The sequence below is a fragment of the Zootoca vivipara genome, chromosome 14 (genome assembly GCF_963506605.1).
Source record: "Zootoca vivipara chromosome 14, rZooViv1.1, whole genome shotgun sequence".
Taxonomy (NCBI): domain Eukaryota; kingdom Metazoa; phylum Chordata; class Lepidosauria; order Squamata; family Lacertidae; genus Zootoca; species Zootoca vivipara.
The window spans coordinates 7074959-7097805 of NC_083289.1; the positions used below are offsets into that span (position 1 = coordinate 7074959).

The 22847-nt window shown below is 43.2% G+C and overlaps 1 protein-coding gene across 4 annotated transcripts in view; it reads left to right on the forward strand.

The window, feature by feature from the left end:
* NEDD4 (NEDD4 E3 ubiquitin protein ligase) overlaps positions 1–22847 on the forward strand; it is a 48709-nt gene that overhangs the window by 8050 nt on the left and 17812 nt on the right. For 2 of the 4 annotated variants that reach the window (XM_035130940.2, XM_060282816.1), the window contains exons 2-9: positions 5057–5130; positions 5841–5919; positions 7937–7975; positions 8147–8200; positions 20031–20081; positions 20615–20676; positions 21562–21664; positions 22618–22778. In XM_035130940.2, coding sequence (XP_034986831.1) covers positions 5057–5130; positions 5841–5919; positions 7937–7975; positions 8147–8200; positions 20031–20081; positions 20615–20676; positions 21562–21664; positions 22618–22778 — 623 coding nt within the window. The other 2 variants (XM_035130937.2, XM_060282815.1) reach the window with 1 other exon arrangement.

A 22847-nucleotide genomic window follows, 5' to 3' on the forward strand; every position in this document is an offset into this window, starting at 1 on the left:
ACCCCAAAGGTAAATTCAGATTTCTACATCCATGAAAGTGTGAGGAAGTAGCTTCATCATGTAGAACTGGCACAGTGCCAGGACAACACTGCACATCAAATGGTGATAGTAAGAACTAAACTGTGATATTTCTGGCTTGAAAAGTTTAAGAATATTTGCTAGACGCTATTATGGGCCACACATAGATTGCTCTGGGTGTGACTGTCCTGAAAGTTTTGATTGCACAAATCAACTTGAAAGCGGCAGAGTACAAATGATCCTCTTAATGTGATTGGGATGGACATACATGCTGCCACATTCATGTTGAAAGCATATTCTGTTATATCTCTGGTAAATCTGTGAGGAGGGAGCAGGTGGAAGGAATTCTGGAAAGTAAAATAACATATTTCTCACGATCAAATTGCATAAGATCTCTAATAAGAGACAGTTCCTCTGAAGGCTGTTCAGGGTCATTTGTAAAGTGTTGAATGGCAGGCTTGATGCTTCATGTATTCAGCTTAATAACTGAATCTTGGTGCGAAACAAAAAATAAAAACATTCCTTCCAGTAGCACCTGAGAGACCAACTAAGTTTGTCATTGGTGTGAGCTTTTGTGTGCATGCACACTTCTTCAGATACACTGAAACAGAAGTCACCAGACCCTTATGTATAGTCAGAGGGTGGGGAGGGGTATTACTCAGAAGGGTGGTGGGAATGGGTAATTGGCTGATAGGAGTGGTAAACCTGTTGACGACTGTTAACGACTGCAATTGATCTTGCAGGAAAAAGCAAGGGATGAGATGGCTAAAGAAAGCTTTATCATGTATAATGAGATAAGAGTCCAATGTCCTTATTCAGACCAGGTCTGTCCATGGTTTTAAGCTTGGTAATGAGTTGCAATTCAGCAACTTCTCTTTCCAGTCTGTTTCTGAAATTTTTCTGTAATAAGACAGCTACTTTGAGATCTTGTATAGAATGTCCTGGGAGATTGAATGTTCTCCTACTGGTTTCTCTGTCTTGTGATTCCTGATGTCAGATTTATGTCCATTTATCCTTTGGCGTAGGGTTTGCCCTGTTTGTCCAATATAGAGAGCTGAAGGGCACTGTTGGCATTTGATGGCATACACAATGTTAGAAGATGAGCAATTAAATAGTCTTGAGATGGTATGTTTGATGTTGTTGGGGCCAGTAATGGTGTTGTCCGGGTGTATGTGGCAGCAAAGTTGGCATCTGGGTTTATTGCAGGCTCTGGTACCAGTGTCCATGTTAAGTCTGGTGGTGGTATTTTGGGGGTGAGGAGTTGTTTAAGATTGGGTGGCTGTCTGTAGGCCATGAAAGGTCTTCCTCCCAGAGCTTGAGAAAGAGAGCTGTCATTGTCTAGGAGAGGTTGTAGATCTCTGATGATGCGCTGTACTGTTTTAGCTTGGGAGCCGTATGTGATTACTAGTGGTGTTCTGTTATTTTCTTTTTTGGGTCTGTCTTGCAGCAAGTTCTCTCTGGGTATCAGTCTGGCTCTGTTGATCTGTTGTTTAACTTCAACTGAATCTTAGTGTGTTGAAGGGGGGGATCTATTAATAGTAGCTTGTGTCCTTCCTGCACCAGTGGCTTTTGACTCTGGATTTCTTGCATTTTGTATGCCAGCCAGTACAAGCTATCTTGCATTTCTTGGAGTTGTTGATCCAGCAGCCCAAAAAATCATCTTAGTGCAAGTTGCCACATAACTGTGTATTCCTGTGCAAGCTATGCTCATCTTTAACCATGGCCCATTGGAGACTAATTTGGGTTTGCTTGAGTGTCCTTGTAAAAAAACATTCTACCAGGAAAAAAAATCACTTTCACTTCAAAAGTTCTGAATGTTATTTGGTCAATATCTTTAGTTAGCTAAACATCCCACTTGTATTGCAACTTCAAGCAGTTCCAGCTGAGCAGATAAATTTTGTCATTTTAAACACCCCCCTTCCCCCAAAAAAATCACTTTTCCTTTACTTTATTCATGCTTCTTTGGAAGCACAGCTGCATTCCTGCACCCACCTTAATCCATCTTCCTTTCAATGAAACACTGGGCCTGATTTAGAATGGGCAAGCCTTTAAATGATTCTTGGGTCCATGATGCCAACAACCATTTGTTTCAGCTGAATTACGGTAGGCCCTAATAGAGTGGCAACTAGGTTCCCACTAGATTTGCTGAAATGAGGCATACGAGGATGCTGTATAGCAGAGTGGTATTGACATCTAGCTCAGTCGGTAGAGTATGAGACTCAGGGTTGTGGGTTCGAGCCCCTGCATTGTAGGGGGTTGGACTAGATGACCATCGTGATCCCTTCCAACATTGCAATTCTATTATTATTTCTTGCTTTCTTGAAAAGGGATTGGGGCACTGGGAAACTGTGGAAGGGGAAAAGGATCCATAGTGGGTTCCTTTATTCTTGGTGAGCTTTGTCCTGCTGTGCACCAAGGAACAGAGGCTTGGAGACCAGGACCTTGTCTTCCAGCTCCCCCCTCTTAATACCCTGCGTGTTCTCACTTTTCTGGAGAAGACCATTTTGAGAGAGTTTTCCAGACGGGGGCTTAATTTCCATGCAGGTTATTGAAAAATTGCTAACAAATTGTTTATGTGTTGTTGTTTTTTATCTTACCGGATTTCCATGGGAAATAAAAAATCTGGATTAAAGTGTTTTTTTTTGGGGGGGGGGAGATACAGGCTGTGGAATTACATGAGAAAAACATTGTGTGAACGTTGAGAGAAATTTGCATGAGCGAGTCCTTGTCCGTAATAAGCCCCTGTCTGGAAGTACCCCAAGTGTTAGTTGAGCAACCTGTGAAACAGGTTCCGAGGTGAAAAACAGCTTTCTCCAACCTGGTATCCTCTTGATGTTTTGGATTCCAGCTCTCATTGGTCCCAGGCAGCGCAGTTGGCAGGGTGGGGGGTTCTGGGAAGGATGCCTTAATGTAACTCAAACAATATCCTGGGGTAGACATGCTCCAGATTTTGCTGTACTTCCCAGCTCCCATCAGGCAGCATGGCCCGTGGTCAGGGATGATGGGAGTGGTAGTTCAGAAACATCTGGAGGAGAGCCAGAGGTTCGCCATCCCTGCAACAACATCTGTCTTCAGGACAGGATAACGGAGTACTCCCTGGGAGACATTCTAGAAATGGGAAAGTTTTTATGCTCTGGGAAGCTTTTCTTCCTTCCCCCAGTTGCCCTTGGGGGTGTGGTAGCGAGATGTGGCTGGGGGACCCCAGCCAGATGGGCGAAGTATAAATAATAAAATTATTATTATTATTATTATCATGTGGGGTGTGGAGCTTGAAGGCAATATTTACGTTGCTTTGCTTTCTATTTCCTCAAGCCTTAGGTGCACAATTTGTACCCTAGAGGGAGCACTTTCCCATAATTTGGGAGATCACTACAGTCCTGTAATCACCATCGCTAAGATGAAAGTAGATATTCAAGTAGATATTGTATAACTTAACCGTTCAGACCATTTCAGGTCTGTGTGCTGCTGATGGCAATTGGGAAGAGAGACTAGCTGGGTTTTATTGACCGGGCATTGTGCTGCTTCGTCTAAATGGTTACTGCAAGTACTTTCCTCCCTGGTACATACTCATTTGTGCTGCAGGAAGACTGAAGCATCTTAATTGTGAAGTGGTTGTGGATATTCAAGGGCTGATGTAAAATCTCCTGCTATACATTATGTAAATCAGCCCTTGTGAATTTGGGAGTCTACAACTCAACATCATCACTGACTGTTAATCCATGCTGACTGGGATTGATGGGAGTCGAGGAGTCCAAAACCACCTGGAGAGCCACTGGTTGAAGCAGGATGGCATGTAGGCATATTCAAGTGTTATGGGTGCAAATCAGAAGATGGTGAACAGCAGCAGCCGAGGTCCCTTGCTGGCTGCTGAGCCCCTTCCGCCCTGCTGCTTAAGGAGCAGAGAGCACTTGGAGGAGCCTGATGAGCAGCAGGGCAACTCTCCTCCCTGTCAGCACAGCCTGGCCCTTTCATAAAGAAAGCAGGATGCTCTGATATTGCCTTGTGTGGTGAGAGGGTGTTGCTTTGGCCGCCTTGCCTGGCATCGGGAAAGAGAAGGAAATATAGCTTTTTGCCAAGAGAAAACTTTGGCCCGAGATGTGCAGGTGCCTGGGGATGCCCCACATCTAACCAAGCCAAACAAAATGAAAATGAAATAAGTGAGCTTCTAAGAAAGATGGTTTGGGATTTGGAAAACAGTAGCTTGGCGCACACAAACCAGCCTCTGCCTAATGTGCCATCTTAACTGGAAGGTCCAAGGATTGTGTTTAATTATTAACTGCCTTTAGTTTCTTTTGAAAAGAGAGGTGAGATAGAAATATTTTAATTAAAATTGTTTTTTATTTTCTAACCATCATTTTCTTGACATACTCAACTTGAATAATAAACTTCCCAGTCCTTTGACTTCCCCCCTGCCCCCCCAAACTGATCAGTCAGAGATAGTAGTAGTTTACATAAAATAAGGTAAAATAAAATGATAATAAAAACATTACAATTATTCTCCTAAATAATCAAACCTGGTGAAAAAGCAGGTTTATCTAGCATCTGAAAGAGCACAAAGTTGGGCTGAGATGCACCTCAGTGGGGAAGTCATTCCATAGATGTGGAGCCACCACCGAAAAGGCTCTTCTGTGGGCCCCAGCACTGCATGCCTCATTTAATGTAGGAACCACCAGGAAAGCCTCTTTCACTGACCTTAAATACCTAGGCAGGTTGATATGGAAGAAGGTGTTTGCTCAGATATTTGAAACCCAGGATGTTCAGGATTCTAAATGTCAACCTAAGCACCTAGACTTAGGCTTGGAAGATAACAGGTAAATGGTGTAGCTGTTTAAGAATAGGAGTTCAATGTGACCAATCTGCTGCTCCCATCAGCACCCTGGCTGCACCTACTGTAGTAGATGGAATCAAAAGCTGCTGAGAGGTTAAATGTGTACTCACTTTCACATTGTGGAATCAATTGTGGGATGGTTCTTAAACTGTGCAGTCACCTTGCAGCTTGGCCAGAAGCTAACTGGAAGCAAAACTACTTCTGTTTCAGGAAAGCGTGCGGATAGTGAGGCTGAAGGTGATAGCTGGAATTGGCCTGGCCAAGAAGGATCTCCTAGGAACAAGGTAAGCATCCAGCTCTCTCTACAAAGAGGAAGGGAGGAGGAAATAATGCACTGTCCCTTCTGAAATCTCTTAAACTTACTTTTTCAGTGCCACTATTAAGTGGAGTGTTAGTCATGCTTGTTCCAGTGCTCCTTGCTTGACCTCCTGATGCTTCAAGGTTGTACAAGGAGTAATGAGATTATGACTTGATTCCTATGTAGGATCCCTCCTAGATTTTTCAAGGCATGCGAGACTGAATGCAGGAAATTATGTCATGTTCAGCCCCCGCCCCCAAATGTTATAAGAGGTTAGAGAAGGTAAGCTGTAGAGGTCTGGACTGACCTGAGTTTTGGGAAACCTGGATTCAAATCCCTATTCTGCCATGAATCTCATTCCAAAGAGAGGCACTTGCTGAGAACTGAGACTTCTGGGGCAATTGTTTTCAATTCTAAAATATACTACTAAATATACTCCCCCTCTTCTCTGCTAGCTTAAGGTCAGCTGCAAAATGGCCATGTATGAACCAAGGAGACTGTTGGTTTAATTTCTCCCCTTATCTCTTGGTAGTGACAAAACAAAATTTTGGGGTGTGTGGGAGAGTATTAGTGACATTTGGCATGGATGGATCGACAGAATTTAGCAATACAGACCCAAGGTCAGTCTGTCTCTTTAAAGGGGTTGTTTAAAGGGGTTGTAACCATTGTAACCTTTTGTGCTTTTATTTTGTACAGTGATCCCTATGTGAAAGTGACAGTATATGATTCAGCAAATGGAATCCTTGCCAGTGTTCAAACAAAAACTGTTAAAAAGGTTAGACTTTGCACTTTCTTTGCATAATGAATAGGTGCACAATCAAGCAAGTGACTTGAAAGTAGACATTTTCTTGTTTAAGTGAATGGTTAGCTCAAATAGGTGAAAGATGCAGTAGTTACCAATGCAACAAAGCAGCAGGAAATAGGCAGAACAATATACCCTTGTAAGATGGTCACCTCCAACTTGGTGTGACACTTGATGGTTCCTTGTGGATTTTTTCAACAGCTGCTGCAAATATAGTAACTATGTAAGTGATGTGTTTTTCTTAAATCAGTCCAGAAAAACTGTACCAGAGTCTGATAGCAACCCATTGCTACTAATTGGACTCCTCCAGAATTTGTCTCTGGGAATCTTTTTTAAATGGGCAGAACAAAACATAATGAACTATGTTGTCTACTTACATTTTAGCCACAGAAACATAGATGTTGGGTTGGATCCAGAGATCTGCCTATAGAAGATGACTTTCTCACCCCCTCCCTAAAAAACAACAACAGAGTTTCCCTTCGCACAAGGGTTGGGACGTCCTTCTGAATGAATGGGCTCTGAGGGAGAGGAACCAGGTTTCCTCTTATCTTGCTTTAGCAGGAGCCTTTGGGATGTACTTGTGGAGAGGCAACTGCTGGATAGAGAAGAGAGTGGGAGCTCCTCCTCTTGCCCACCCTGTTCCCTGACCAGTTCTCTTGGTTGTTTTGATGCTGTTTTCTAAGCTGCCATTTGCAGATGCGGTTGATATCCTCTGGAATTGCTGATTTGTAAATGCACATCCCCTAGTACTAAAAAATTGCACTTGCAGCTTCAGAATGGATATGTGCCAAATAAGATACTGGGGGAAACTGAATGGCAGAGAATAAATACATTTATAAACCCCCATGGAAGGATGGACTCCTCTGGAACCACAGCATTCTTTCCAAGTTCTTTTCCTTGTAAGGGTCAAAGGATATAGGTGCGGTTGGCCAGCCTTCCTTCCTGTTTGATCTGCTCATAGGCATAAAGGTTAGCTGACGTTCAATGCAAAGTCCTCAAATAAGACAGTGTGCATTATTGAAGGGGAATCACGGAAGTCAGCTATTTTTAGCTCTCGGTGGGCACCTGACTAAGACAGTACAGTATGTCAGGTCTGTGTTTAGTACAGCTTGTCAGATCTACAGTTTTGTTATTCTCTTTGAGGTAGATCAAAATGAATGTGCTTCATGACACTGGGGTACTTTGAGGGCCGGAGGCTGAAATGAAGCACTCGGGTGTCTGTCTCAGCTGCATCAGCTCTCCTTGCAGCTGGGGTGATGCTACTTAGTTCTGAATGCTTTTTCCTTGCTGGCGATGCCTTTACATCGGGAACTGCTTACTTTGATGCTAATGCTGGTCTGTATTTCTAGTAGCAGATATCAAAGACCTTTGCCTGAGACTGTGGGAAATTATTGTCAGGTAGACCAACCTGATGCCAGATGTTTGGGGCTACAAGTCCAAAAGTCAGGTCGCATGTTTGTGAGAGAACCAACTGTCAGAATGGCTGATGGCATCCAAAACTTTTGGAGGGGTACCAGGTTGGCAGAGGCAGAGCTAGGTATTTATGGGCTATAAGGGCCAAGTGAAAAGGGACCCAGGTGGCGCTGTGGGTTAAACCACTGAGCCTAGGGCTTGCTGATCAGAAGGTTGGCGGTTCAAATCCCTGTGACGGGGTGAGCTCCCGTTGCTTGGTCCCAGCTCCTGCCAACCTAGCAGTTCGAAAGCACATCAAAATGCAAGTAGATAAATGGGAACCACTATAGCGGGAAGGTAAATGGCGTTTCCATGTGCTGCTCTGGTTTGCCAGAAGCGGCTTTGTCATGCTGGCCACATGACCTGGAAGCTGTACGCCGGCTCCCACGGCCAGTAATGCGAGATGAGCGCGCAACCCCAGAGTCGGTCACGACTGGACCTAATGGTCAGGGGTCCCTTTACCTTTACCTTTTAAGGGCCAAGTGAGAAAAGGCAACTGCATATGTCTTGTAGTAATTTACTCTTTCTTTACTTGCAGACGTTGAATCCAAAGTGGAATGAAGAGTTTTTCTTTAGAGTAAGTGAACCTTGTTGCATGTTGAAGTGATGACTGAGCATCGTAATCCAGCAGAAGTCTGTTGTGATTAATGCCCTTTTAAATTATGTGGTGTAATAGAAAACAACATTGTACTTTCAAATGCTCCTTTCCTACCAAGCCAACTCACCAGAAGTTAACTGTTTCTCCTAGGTCAATCCTCAGAAGCACAGATTCCTCTTTGAAGTGTTCGATGAAAACCGTTTGGTAGGTGGGCTTTTTGTTGTTTGGGAACAAAATTGGAATCCTGTACATTTTCTTGTGATGTATTTTGGATTTGTTGCCAACCGTGGCACTGTGACATGCAAGCCAATCCCTGTGCTCTTAGGGTTAGTTACAATTTTTTGAAATGTTCCACATTTCACTACTTGTAGTAGACTCCCTAGTTCTCCAAACTCTTTCAGATCTGTGGTGTGGCCTGGTAGCCAGATTTAAAAAGAGAAGGGAGCTTTAATAGGGAATGGATACTGTGCTGGTGAAGGCAACACTGGAACTGATTTCATGGAAGGATACATGTATTGTTTGATGCTCTGAACAAGGAACCTATGGGCAGCTGAGAGTACTAGAGAAGCGGTGGGCAACCTGTGACCTTCCAGATGTTGTTGAGTTGGAAGGGACTCTGAGGGTCATTTAGTCCAACCCCCTGCAATGCAGAAATCCTGCCCACAGCCATCCCTGAGTGCGCTTGAACTACCAACCTTCTGGTTAACAGCCAGACGCACTGACCTGTGTTTTTGGTCTCCCATCAGTCTGACTCCCTCAGCCAACATAGCCAGTGGCCAAGGATGAGTTGTGGCCCTCCATCCATATTCCAGGAGAAAACAAAGACCTAATAATACCTTGTTAGTGGAAACTGTCACAACCAGCTTACTTCCGTCGCTTTTTCCAGTTGGCATGCTGTATTCTTTTCACTCACAAGATCCAGCTAAGAATTAAATCGGCTCTAGCACAGGATTTTCAAAGACTGTTTCTCTTCCTCATTGAGAATGTAAAATGCTGGGTTTAATGGAAAACTCCCTGAAAATGTAGTAAAGGTTAAATAAATACCTAGCAGAAAATATTCAATCATGTGATTTACACAGGAATAAATGGTGCAGTGTTCTCTGCTGCCTGCAGTTTAATTCTGTGTTGCTGTGGTGGGATTCAGAAATGTGTAGTGTGTAACTTCTGGGTATTTAAAGATGTCTGTAACTGGATGAAGGTTTGCTGGCTAGCATAGATGTTGGAGCAGAGCATTTTCCTCAAAGTGCCACTAGGTGCCAGGAAAGAATCTGACTTAGGAGCAGCGGTGGCAGCAGCACAAAAGAGAAAAGGCAAGACGTAAATGACAATCATGAAAGTTAACATTTCAAGCAGATCTCAGATATACTCCCATTTGATTTCTACCACTGTGAATGTGCTCTTAATAGAGGAACTGCTTGTTTTGGTGGTGTTACAGCAGAAATGGTCTTGAATGCCTGGGTTTCATAAGAAGCTAGGATAATTGTTTGGTTTGGTTCCAATGATATTGGAATACTGAAATTTGCTTTCAACAGATTTCTAAATGGAACTCTTATTACAAGTACAGTCATACCTTGGGTTATAGACACTTCAGGTTGCGCGTTTTCGGGTTGCTGAGCCCAGAAGTACCGGAATGGGTTACTTCCGGGTTTTGGCATTCGTGCATGCACAGAAGCACTAAATTGCGCTTTGCGCATGCGCAGAAGTGCCAAATTGTGACCCGCACGTGCGCAGACACGGTGCTGCGCATTACAAATGTGCCTCCCGCACGGATCACGTTCGCAACCCGAGCGTCCACTGTATATCTGTATATGTAGGGAATGTTTTTCCGCACCTTGTATAAAAAATAACTTTCTCTCAGAGCTCAAGCACCAGCTAATTGTAAAAACAGTCCTCAAATTTTAAGCTATAAATGTATGGGCAGAGTGTAAAAAAAATAGTGCTAGCCCTTCCAAAATCTGCTGGTTTCTTGGGGACCCACCCATGGTTTTTCATCTGTTCAGTCGCTTCTCATCATTAAGCCCGCCCACCTTCAAATATGAAAGGGCTGTTTTTCTCAGTAGCTGCCTTTAATTTAAAAGTTTGCAGTAAGAACTTCTCTCAAACTGAAGTTCCTTGCTATTTTATGCAGGGCATACTCTTATCCAGTTACTAGCACTATTGATCTTTCAACAGTGAATCCTTGATAATTATGTGGAACTTGGTTCCTACCAACTTCCTGTAACTCTACACCGCTGGGTAAAAGTATTAGTGGTCATACATTGCTAAAGAAAGCACAGACCCAGATTCAGCCAGGGCAGCCGGGGGAATCTGAAGGAAGAACTGCTGTTGAATTAATTTGCCATGGAAGGGTAGAATTCAGACAAGGCTTCCAGTGTTGGTCCACTGCAGCTGAGTTGAGCTTTAAAGGTCGCTTGGCACTAAGTGTTTTGTAAGTGAATGTGCTCTTCACAACAAGCAATCCGTGGCAGGAATGACTTGCTAAATTCAGAAGGCACTCTGGCTAACAGCTACCTGCATTTCTGTGGTCTTCATCTGTTATTCTGAAGATTAACTGGCAAGTGATTGCGGGCAGCTGCTTTCCACTTAAGAAGAAAAAAACTCTCTGACCTTTATCTTTGGAAATGAGGACAAATGGCAAGGCAGTTGCGGCTGCATTTTGCAGCTGAAAGGAGTCACACGGATCCGTTATCAGAGACCCTTGGAGATGGCTGGTTTAAAGAAGATACCCGCATGTACGCCCAAAGTCCTGAGTCGAACGCTGCCCCTTTTATTGTTGAAATGAAGCGGAATCCCAAGCGAATGCAGGAAGAAAACAAACTGCCAGTTTTGTCCCGGAAACCCAAGCGGAGTGCTTCGCTGAAGATTTCCTTGCAGACTTCTAGAGGCAATGGATGTTTGCAGCCCGTGGCCTTGGAAGACCATACTTCCCTGGTCAGCCTAAGGAAGAAAGGGGACTGTTGTAACAGGAATGCGACTGTCGGTCAGTCTCGCCAGCTAACAAATGGCAGCGGTCTGGCTGATACCGCAGCGTTTGGTGGGGTTCCCAGCAGTTTCTCAGCCAGTGACAAAGGAGCCTACAGCAGCGCAGGGAGTGACTATGGGTCGTGCACAAGTACCACAAGTGATGGTGGGTCCTATAGCAGTAGCATCATCAGTGACAGCAGTAGCTGCCCCTTTTCTGCTGGAGAAGGCTGTATTTTTTCTGGTAACATGGTCTGTGGCAGCTCTGCTGCAGGTCGAAGCGCCCACCGCAAATCCTCCATCCCCCACAGGAGCAGCACTGCACAGAATAGTGTGAGCAGAAATATTTTTGACCAAGAAGACTCAGAACAAGCTGCGAGGACAACAAAGCTGCCACCATCAGCAAGAGAGAGAAATGCTTCCTTACGACGCTGCTCATCTCTGGTCATTTTCCCAAGGAGTCCTTCAGATACGCCGCCAGTATCTCCAACATCTCCTCCACCAGCTCGGCGACCCTCTCAAGTGTCTCATAGTGAGCAGGTGCAAAGCGAAGACATGTCTGGGGGATCCCTCTCTACTGTAGTCAATGGATTTCGGCTTTCTAAAAGTTCTTGTTTTCCTAATGAAAGTAGGGATGTTAGGCAACTGCATTTGAATAGCTCGCTGTGGGAGAGAACCTGCCGTGAGCAAGGCACCTGCGAGGAAATACCAAATGGAGGCTCTTGTGTTTCATTTCACCTCTCCAATGGAGCACGAGCACCGAAGGGTGACACTGTGTCCTCTTCCAGCGGACCCTCCGTAGCAGCCCACCCTAATCAAAGAGTCAGACCTACGGCGTCAGCCTGTTTGCCCTCGAATTTGGAGGATCCTGCTAGCATAGGAACTGAAAAAAGACCATATGCATGGAGGAGCAAGCCCCACCATGGCCTACAGAGGAGCCTCTCACTGGGATCGTCCCAGCCTTCATTTCTATCCAGTTTTAAATACAGCTCCAAGGCAGGAATGTCACATTTACACATACAGTTTGGATCCGAGAGAGAGGGGAAGCCCAGTGGAGTTCAAAGGAGTACTTTGAGGAAACCTCTTGAGGTGAGTTCCTAGCTCCAAAAAGAGCGACCTCTTGCATGTGATGCTTTTTATTTACACTAAAATGGGGTTAAACGTCTGTGGAACATATTTTAAAGCCCTTTTTATTGTATTATAATTAATAGATCACTACAGTGAAACAACACGTGTGTTTAAAATTGGCAATCTGGTTTTAGCTGTATGTTATTAATTGCTGGTTTTGCAGTGACTTTACTGTACTTAGGTTCCCTTTCCATGACTGTAGCTATTCTCTGTACCTAAAAGGTTTTCCACTATTGGTTTTATAATAAGCCTTCAGACCTCAAGGGAGCACGTAGCATGTTATATTCTGCCCATCAATCTTAATTTCACTTTAAAACTCTAACAAGTTACACATATTTAACAGAAAGGGGGAAGCAAGGTGCTTGTTACTTAACTGAATTTTAGTGGGTTTTGTTTCATAGTTATGTTTTAAAAATAGCTTTCTCAGGAGAAGATAGGGCTGAATGTCAGAATATATAAATATTTAAAAAAGCAATTTAGCAACCTTCGGCCATAGCTGTCAAGTTCTCCCTTTTTTTAAGGGAAATTCCCTTATGCTGAATAGGCTTCCTCGTGAGAAAAGGGAAAACTTGACAGCTATGCCTTCGGCCTAGAAGTGTACTCTGGATCAGAAAAGGGGCATAACTCCCCCCCCCTTCCACAAATGGCTATTTTAGTAACGCTACTTGCTGAATGAACTGTGAGCTTTGCAGACTGGTGTGGCATGAGAGGCGGGAAATGCCCAATCGATCAGCAGCACATTCTTTTAGCAGCTGGTTGTCAAGGAGTTCTCATACGGCCCTAATTGTGCAATCACAGCAGAAGAGATTGTTGGCTTCAATTCATATAATTCTGGAAAATAATTTCAGGGCAAACATTTTTTTCCCCTGAGACCCTAATCTTGTATAAATAGCAGCTGTGAAAACATTTTAAGATAATTTGTTAGGATGTCTTGCTGCTGTGATAGCAGTTCATCTAGAGACAAATTTAAAATCAGACATGAAATGCAGAGCATTAGTAACAGTAGTCAAATATGGTTTTGATGCCAGGCTTATTGTGTTTCATCAAGAGCTTGTGCACTTATGCAAAATATATCCATACTTGGATAAAGACTGCTTGGATCTGGGTCTCAAGTCAAATTTGTACTTCATTAACTGGGCAATATGAAAAGAACTCTTTAATGCAGTGATTCCCAAACTTGGGTCTCCAGCTGTTTTTGGACTACAACTCCCAGCATCCCTAGCTAGCAAGACCAGTGGTCACAGTTGATGGAAACCGTAGTCTGAAAACAGATGGAGACCCACTTTTTGGAAGCACTGCTTTAATGCTTATGGGGGATGGAGCCTGCAGCCCTTCAGAAGTTCTTCATCTGTAACTCCCATCATCTGCCTTCATCAGGGACCACACAGGCTGCTGGGAGTTAGAGTTCAGCAACATCTGGAGGACCACATGTTCCCTACTCTTAAATTTGGGTAGCCAAAAAAGAAATTTGAAATAGTGCTGTATGACCACATTCTTATTAATTTGCAGCTGAAGGACTTCTGTGTTAAACAAGCACTGTTTGAAAAGTAGCCTTCCCAAACAATTTTGTTAAATATAAGTGTCGGCTCTAATTATAGTTCTGTATTGTGATTCATTTTAAAATTAACAGTCCCGAAAATACTTCCTTGACTCCAGTTAGTCTGGCCTAGTATAATGATATGCTGAGTCTCATTTCCAATTTAACAGGATGATATTGGAGTCACATTTAGTAATGTCAGCTATCTATGCCGAGTGTCATGAAATTAAATTTGTGCTTGGGTTTCAGACTTCAGTGTCTGCAGTAGCAAAAGGCCTGTTGCCTGCCTGCTCTGCAGGTCTACTTGCAAGAGTTAAGCTTCCCGTTCTCCATAATCCACAGCTTTTTTGTAAGGTTTCTGTGCAGTAAGTACTTAGCGAGAAGCATTGTTTTGCTGTCGGATCCTGGAGCTTTGACTTGAAAAGTTTGGGAGAGGGAACAAGCCACACGTGAAGGATACAGCTAGAGTTTTGCCAGGTGGAGAGGGGAATGGGAAGAGTTTTTTTGTGTGTGGGGTGTGTATGTGATAGTTTCCACCTTACACATACACACACCGTTTGCCAGCAACGTGCTTGTCTTGGCCTGTCGTTGGTATCACATGCTGCAAGAAGCCTGGGGAGCAGATGAGAACACTGGGAACAGCTGGCCCATATCAAACTGATCGGTCCACAGTTTTATAAAAGATACATTAACAAGGCACACAGCAAGTCACCCCAGCAGGGGGACACCAAAAGGAAGGCACCAGAGAGAATTGTCCCTTTGGGTTGAGTTACTCCTTCGGGCAGCAGTGAGGTCATAGACATCACATTCTGAGATTTATTTATTTTTTTGAGAGGTTGGGTAACTCTTGAGTGAGAAACAGACATAACGGAGTGTGTGGGGCGAGTTTTCAACTTAGCCTCTCAGGGAGATGAGGAGTGCTGGGGGGAACAGCTGCTTTGGTGAGAGCTTAGATCAGCTGTTCCCAGTTACACACTTGGATAACGGGGAATTTGTGATGCGAGCACAGGATGAGTGTGGTGGGATGTGTTGGAATAAGCATGCTGGGGTGACATGGGGGGAAATGGGTATCCTATAACAAGTTATTTCTGGGAGGGAAGATATGTTATGGTGAACAGAAAAATAGAGGGGGAAGGTGGCACCAGACCTTTGGTTCTACTGACCCCATTTTGCAGATAACTGGTCATTTGGCTACTGAGGCTTCTAGCCTGGTGCTGCTGTTGATCAATGCCAGGTCAGTATATAAGAAGACCACCTTTATCTATGATTTAATATTGCCAGTGAGGGAACTGACTTGTATAGCCAAGAACTGGGTAGAGTGACTCTTACTCAACTCCCCACCCCCACCCCCCAGACCAGTTCAGTCAAGACATCTGATAACTAGAAAGCCCTTGGGCTGTAAGGTCATGTACCTGTTAGGCTTGTCATTGAGCATTCTGCTGAAAGGGCCTAAACTTGCTCTGTGCCCCTATGTTACCCTGAATCAGTTTCTTCGGAATCTTTGTCCCCAACCATCTTGCCATATGCCATCGTATTTGCATGTCCCAGAAGGCTAGCAATTATACAGGCTGTTAGTGTCAGTGATACAAATTCTAGATGTTTCATCCTGGCCTTTGCAGATGTTAGTAAGTAGGTAAGGAGGTCCAGCTCCAAACAGATAAGCATCTTACAGGATTGGTCTTTTTGGATTGTTGATGGTGAAGATTGTGCGTCAAGCTCAATACAAGCTTACACAGTCACCTGAGTGAGCATTATACCTCATAAAGGTGGTTTGAAGTATGGGTGATTGATACACACTCCAGAAATTGGACTAAAATTAATTGCAGTTTGCATTCTTACAAGACATTGCTTCTAAGTTCATCTCAAGCAAAGTATTGTTGCATTTAATGAAATAGAACGAAATGGCCTTGTTCTAATGTTTGTTCCATGTGTGGGGCAAGTGCTGTGTGAGGGCGACATTGCAACACATGGGAACTGTACTGTGTTTGTGTCCAGGTTTGGGATATGGGTGATGCTTCACCTGATATGAGCCTTGACTCAGTTTGGAGTGTGTCTTGGTCCTTCTTTCCCATTTTGACTCATAGAATCTTAGATTCCGGCTGTTTAAACTTAGGCCAAACCTGTATCTTCCTGAAGTTTGCAAAGAACACATGCACTGCCAGTTAAACATGAAGCCACCTTTCTGATGTTTAGAATTAAGTCCAATATGTAATGCAGTGAAACTGAGATGGTAAGAAGAATATTCTGAGGTCCTGCCAGTCTTTCCCCACCTCCATTGTTGTGGACTGGTGTCCCCAAACCAAGGTTAAACAAAACAAGGTGTGATATATTCTTGGTATGTTTTAGTAAACTGTTGATAGGCAGGCCCTGTTACTTATGCCAGCAGCAAAACTCTGATTTTCTGGTAATACTAAAGCTGGTGTTTGGTTTTGTCTGTGTAATACTTTTTTTTTTACAACTAACTTCCATTTTCAAAACAAAATAAAAAATAAAATTCCTTCCAGTAGCACCTTAGAGACCAACTACGTTTGTCATAGGTATGAGCTTTCGTGTGCATGCACACTTCTTCAGATACACTGAAACAGAAGTCCATTTTCAAGTCATGCAGATTACTGCATTCTGTTTCTTCACAATGATCTTTCTAGGACTGACTTGCAAGTAAATATGACTAGGTTTCGCCTGTTACTCATCCGTTGCCTTTACTGTTATCATTCTGTAACCTTCTGGACTTTGACTCAGTGTCTTGAGAGCCTTGTGCCCCCTTAATTCATGTCACCTGTATCCTCCCAGGTGCTTCTGAAAACTTGTACTTGATTGAGAAGAACCTGTGAAGCTGCATAAAGTTATTGGTGTCCCTGCACAAATGTTTATCCGGTGTCCTGACTCTGAGGAGATGAATTTCCTCGGCAGGGTGTCTAATTTAAACCAGAGCCTCCTTGGCATGTGGACTTCTCTTTCTTCTGGAGTACATCCAGCGATATATCAAGAACTCTTTGCTTAGCAAGTACCTAGCACAATTAGTCACAAACTGTCCCTGGTATTTCTGTGCTCACTGCAGGAGTGTGTGTTTTTGTACAAACTTCAGCATCCATCTTACTGCCCTGAAAAAAAATTATCTCGTATAATTTGTAGCTGCCAAAATGAAATAAGAACTGAATCAAATTATGAAATACGGGAGGAACTTGAAGTGGTGGCGGGGGGCGGGGAGAGGAGACTGAAGTGGTGGAGAAGTTCTCAGACCTTGCTACAGACAAGAGAGCTGTTTAACTCTTTAAGACAAGCATAATCAAGTGTCTGACCTTGTCCATGGCAAGCAGAAGTTCCCTTGGAAGCACAGGCACTAAGAATCTATAGCATAAGGGGGAAGGTATATCCTAGTATGCATTTTTTGTTTCCCTCTAGAGGTCCGTGTTTTGAGTCCCATTAAAACAACATTAGATTCCAGTACAGTATAAAAGATGGGACACTTGACATCTGTATAAATTCTAAATAATTTTTAATAACCTTGGGCTATTAAATAGAGCATGTGATAAACAGAAGCTCCAATTTCCCAAGGTGGACAAGAGACAAATATTTGGCAATGCAATCTTATTGTGTATGTGTATATTTGAAGACCAGGATACCTAAATCATCATCTCGCCCAACCAGTCCCTGGTTATGGGTTAAGAAACGTCAACTTTGGATCTCTAACAGTTTTGAGATATGCCAGTGAGCACATTCATCTTTTAGTTGTGTCAGCTCTGAAATTAAGGTTAAGAATGGTTTCAGGTTAAGAACAGACCTCTAGAATGAATTAAGTTCGTAACCAGAGGTACCACTGTATCTTGCCTGCAGACTGGCTCTAACTGACTGGTCTGAGGATGTTTGTCAACTAGAATTCATCCTGCTTTGCCCCTGTCATTATTCAGCTGCTAGAGTTTTAACTGAGACTCAGAAAGCAGATCGTATGACTAATCTTACTTCATCTCCACCGACTACCCATTCAAGCTGCTGGTGTTAGCATTTGAAAGTCCTTAACGGCCTAGGACCAGGAAGCCATCAGAATTGCCTTCTGCAATCGCTACCCTCACAGAGCGAATCTCCAAGCTGGCAGCGGAGGAGCGGTGGATTTTTCCTAAAACAAAGGATTTGAAAACATTGGACACCGTGGGTAAGGGAAAGAATTTTTTTTAAATTAATTGAAAGGAATTGGCCATGGGAGGAGATTAAAAAAGATTTAAAAATGCACTTCCTGCATTGTAATCTGTGCGGCTCCCATGGAATCTGAGATACAACATCATCTGGCTCTTTAGACTTTTTAGACTTTCAAAAGGAAATTCTGGAACTGCTTTTGGATATTAGGGATGAGTTGCGGCAGAATAAGATACAGATTCGCAAAATAATACAGAACTGTATGGAAAGTGAAAATGGATTAATTCCAATAGAGAATGAAGAAAAGCAAGATGAACAAGCACCAGCCGGGGACAATGTAATTGACCGTAAAGAAGAGGAGGAAGAGCCATCAGTCCAGGACAATATAATTGAACTTAAAAAAGAGGAGGAGGAAGTATGGAACATTGTTCCCCCAGTGGTAGAGGGGGAACAAGATTCATGTTCGATTCAAGGAGTCCTCAAAGAAGAACCAGCATGGAATAATGTCCTCCCAGTGAGAGAGGGAGGGCAGGATCCATACTGGGGCCTGAGTTTAAGTGGAATAAAAATTGAGATAGGGCTGAAAAGTGGAAACATAGCTGGATGGTATTGTGCTACAGTTAGAAAATGGGGGGGGGGGGCAAGCAGGGGACAAAGATGGGAGAGTGGTAGATATATGGCGAAAGAGTAGGAGTAGGGTGAGGAGTAACAATGGGTTATTTTCTGATTGATTATGATGGTCCGAAACTGGAACGTTTTATGGAGCTGGCTGATGCATCTGGGAGATCCGGAGTCCAGGGGAAGGGGAGTAGAATTAGATATAAGTGGTTAAAGGTTAATATGAAAGGAGAAATATTATTTGAATGTATGGAAAAATTTTGGGGCATAAATTGTGAGGCTAAGGGAAGAAATAGAGATGGATGGGAAAATAAATTTAGATATGGATTAATTAATGAATTATAGGTTGAGAATAGTTGATTTTTTTCTTTTTGTAAATTAGAACTGGTTGTGAGATAATGGAAAAATTGCATTAGAATGATTTAAGATGATAAAGGAAAATTGCTTAATTTAGATTTAAAAATGGACCCAGTGTGGGGGGACTCGAAGTCCACAATGTCAAGTTAATGTAAGAATTGATAGGTTGTTCTTTCTTTTTCTCTTTTGTTTATGTTTTATTTTTATTTTTTTGCTTCTGGTTTTTGTTTTTGTGATTGAAATGTTTGAAAAATCAATAAATATTATTTGAAAAACAAAACAGAATTGCCTTCTGCCACATGAACCTGTCTGACCTGCTGTGTCCCATCTATGTTTGAGGCAGGCGAGGCCTTCTCTGTGGCGGCACCTATATTTGTAGAGCCGTCCTTGGGGAGATTTGCCAGGCTCGTTCTTTGCTTTCATGTGGACAATCTCTTGTTGGCTTCCTTTTAGTTTTGTATGACTTACTGACACTATCTGTTCCTCAGATATGATGTTTTAATGTGAACTGTTGATTCGTTTTAAAGCTGTGTTTTATCACTGAATGTTTTAATAAACTGGTTGTTAGCTTTTTTGGGTGTTGCATAGGAAAAGTGGGATGGATATATGTTGAAGGAAATATTGGGGAAAGAGCAGAGAATAAAAAATGAATCCTGTTTTTGAACTTGGGCAGCAGCAAGTTGCTCGATAGTAACCCTAGGTAAAGGTAAAGGTACCCCTGACCATTAGGTCCAGTTGCAGACAACTCTGGGGTTGCGCGTTCATCCGTTCTATAGGCCGAGGGAGCCGGCGTTTGTCCGCAGACAGTTTTTCCAGGTCATGTGGCCAGCATGACTAAGCTGCTTCTGGCAAATCAGAGCAGCGCACGGAAACACCGTTTACCTTCCCGCCGGAGTGGCACCTATTGCACTTGACGTGCTTTCGAACTGCTAGGTGGGCAGGAGCTGGGACCGAACAACGGGAGCTCACCCCGTTGCGGGGATTCAAACCGCCGACCTTCTGATCGGCAAGCCCTAGGCTCTGTGGTTTAGACCACAGTGCCACCCGCGTCCCAGAGATAGTAACCCTAAACCCTCAAAAAAGGAGGCTTGTGAAGGAAGATGCATTGCGTGTTTTTGAGTAAATCAGAACAAATGTCTATTTATAAAGTTTCTTCCACTATTCTTGGTGGCTGATGCCTTTGTTCTCTGTGTGGACCTGCCTCGAGAACACACAACACATTTTTTTTGGGGGGGGGGCTTTTGCTTAGACAGAACCTTTTCTTAAAGGTTGCATGCCATTAATTCTTTTTTCTCTTCCTAGACGAGAGATGATTTTCTTGGCCAAGTAGACGTGCCTCTGGCTCAACTGCCGGTTTGTATTTGTTTAAAAATAATATTTTGCTCTTCAGTTCAAAATTCCTCTGTGTCTATTTTTTGAAGGGAGATAGATTGTCCTAGGTAGGTAGTACCTTTGACAGAAAGCATTTGCAGCAGCAGGTAAACTGATCTCGGTTACCCTGTGTAACCTGTCTGTGCCTTTTCTCACCAGAGAGGTACATGCTCTGGTTATCTCCCTCTTGGACCACTATCCTGACAGACAGGATATCTTAAAGAATGGCTCAGCTCCTGGATCCAAAAGTAGTGAGGAAGACATGACATCCCTACTTACGAGGGCTAGAGAAGGCAGATATCTTAAAGAGAGACACCTCTGGCAGGGTGGAGCTGTGGCTCAATGTCTTTGCCATTGCGACGAGCATGGGCTGTTGCTGCTGTTAAACAGGATGATCTTTGGAGAAGTGTGTTTAAAAAAGTGAACACTGCATAAATTGTCTTTTCTCAACTGAGGAAAGCATCTGTATTTTTTGCTTGGGTGAAGAAAAACCTGAAACTATTGTTTGATTTCAGACAGAGAATCCAACTACTGAGAGACCATATACGTTTAAGGATTTTCTTCTTCATCCAAGGAGGTCAGTAAACATCATACCTGGAAAGCACTGAACATCCTGATCTTGCACTGTACATTAACATGAATGTTCTCTCTCTCATTCTTGGTGGTAGTGGCTTGTATTCAGAAAACTTGTCCTTCTGTTGTCCTGTGGCCAGCCGGGTACCTCTGGGAAACCTATAAGTGCAATAGCAGTCTCTCCTCAACTGGTATTCATAGGGAACCACATGACCATCATGAGTAGCACCAATTGATGGCCTTATCCTCCTCCATGGATGTGATTAATCACTTCTTAGAGTTGTACAAGTTTGGTTGCCACTGCTGCATCCTGTGGCAATGAAATCCAAGTTTAGCTTTGCACTGTGTGAAGAAGCAGCAGCAATTCCTTTTGTCTGGCCCATGTCTCCTGTCCAATGAAAGCGAATGGCGGGGAGTTTCAGGACAGACAAAAAGAAGGCTTCCTTCACACAGTATATGGTTAAAATGGATTCCACTCATCCTAGATGGCATGATGGCCATCAACTTGGACTGATGTACAAGAGAATTAGACAAATTCATGGAGGAGGGATAAGGCTATGTATCAGAAGCAGTATACCTCTGCCTACCCGTTGCTGGGGATTGTGAGTGGGAGAATGCCATTGCACAGGGTTTCTGGTTGTGGGTTTCTCATAAGCATCTGTGAGAGCCAGCCAGGTAGGCTTTTGGTCTGATCCAGTGATGAGGCCCATCATCTTCTTGTGGGCTTCCAGCTGCAGGAATAGGATGAAAGAAATAGGAGGCAGCTTGGGTGGGTAGATGAGTCATGGCTACTAGTCCAGCATGAGCCAGGCACTATTTATAAATGTTTGGAAGTGTTGGCATTTTAACAGGCTCACAAATTTTCACAATTCTTCCCCCTCCACTGCAGCCATAAATCCAGAGTGAAGGGGCATCTCAGGTTAAAAATGACCTACATACCTAAAAACAATGGATCTGAGGAAGATGGCACAGAACAGGCAGAAGAGCTAGAGGTGAGTGGTTTGGTCTTTGGTGTGAAATGTGGCCTGGTCTGGTATGATGAATTAAGCCAGCACATGTGTTTCAGGTGACTTTAGTCATCGGAATGAATTCAGCCTCTGGCCACATTGAGAAGGGGTCCCCACTAAGTATGTGCCACAAGATTAGCATCCGCTGAAATTGGATCAGCAGCAGTTCTTGAATAGGGGCTTCCAAACTTCATTCAGATGGTCCGTGGCATGCCTGTGGTTTTGCACTTGAAGGTGGGAGGCAGTTCACCCATTGTGTTAAATATTTATATTGATTTCTGATTGTATTTTTATTGCCTCTTTTATTTATTATGTTGCATTCCACAAAATATAATATGTAATAAGTTGAAGAAGCAATAAAAATATAATTTATAAACCTTGTAGCATCTATGCTTCTATGAGATTTTGAATTGAGGGGGAAATGAGTGAGTGAGGTATCTGAGTGAGAGACCCCATCACAACACCAGAGTTGTTATAAGCCCCATATAACACCCATGTATTCATTTATCAGCAACCCTTCATATAATCGGATAATTCATTAAATTAGAATCATTGTCAGTATCTCATTCAAAACAATTAGGATCTGGATTAGGATCCATCTGACTTCAATGACGGATCAGAATGTTTGGTGTTTTCACCCCTACAATAGAAGCGTAATAAGAAAATAGACTTTTCTGGTGTCCATATCTGGATAGAAGGCATGAGGAATGCTGCATTATGGGAACATGGCCTGTCTTGAGTACTTGGCTGTATGTGCCAAGATTCAGGCAGCCATCACGGTGTTGATGCCATTGTTCATATGGCTTTCTTACCCGCCCTTCAACATAATCATAGAATCATAGAGTTGGAAGAGACCACAAGGGCCATCCAGCAAGTTAGAACCACATAAACATACAAGATTCAAATAAATTAAAACCTTCTGCTCTTGTTGTTTGCAGCCTGGCTGGATTTTATTGGACCAACCTGATGCTGCTTGCCAGTTGCAGGAGCAAGAGTCTTCTCTACCCGCAGGCTGGGAAGAGAGGCAGGATGTCAATGGCAGGACCTACTTTGTCAACCATGAATCGAGAAGAACACAGTGGAAAAGACCAACTGCTCAGTAAGTCTTACTACGATCTTAATTCAAAATAGTTTGCGATAGGGATATTACTAAATGCATGTTACAAGA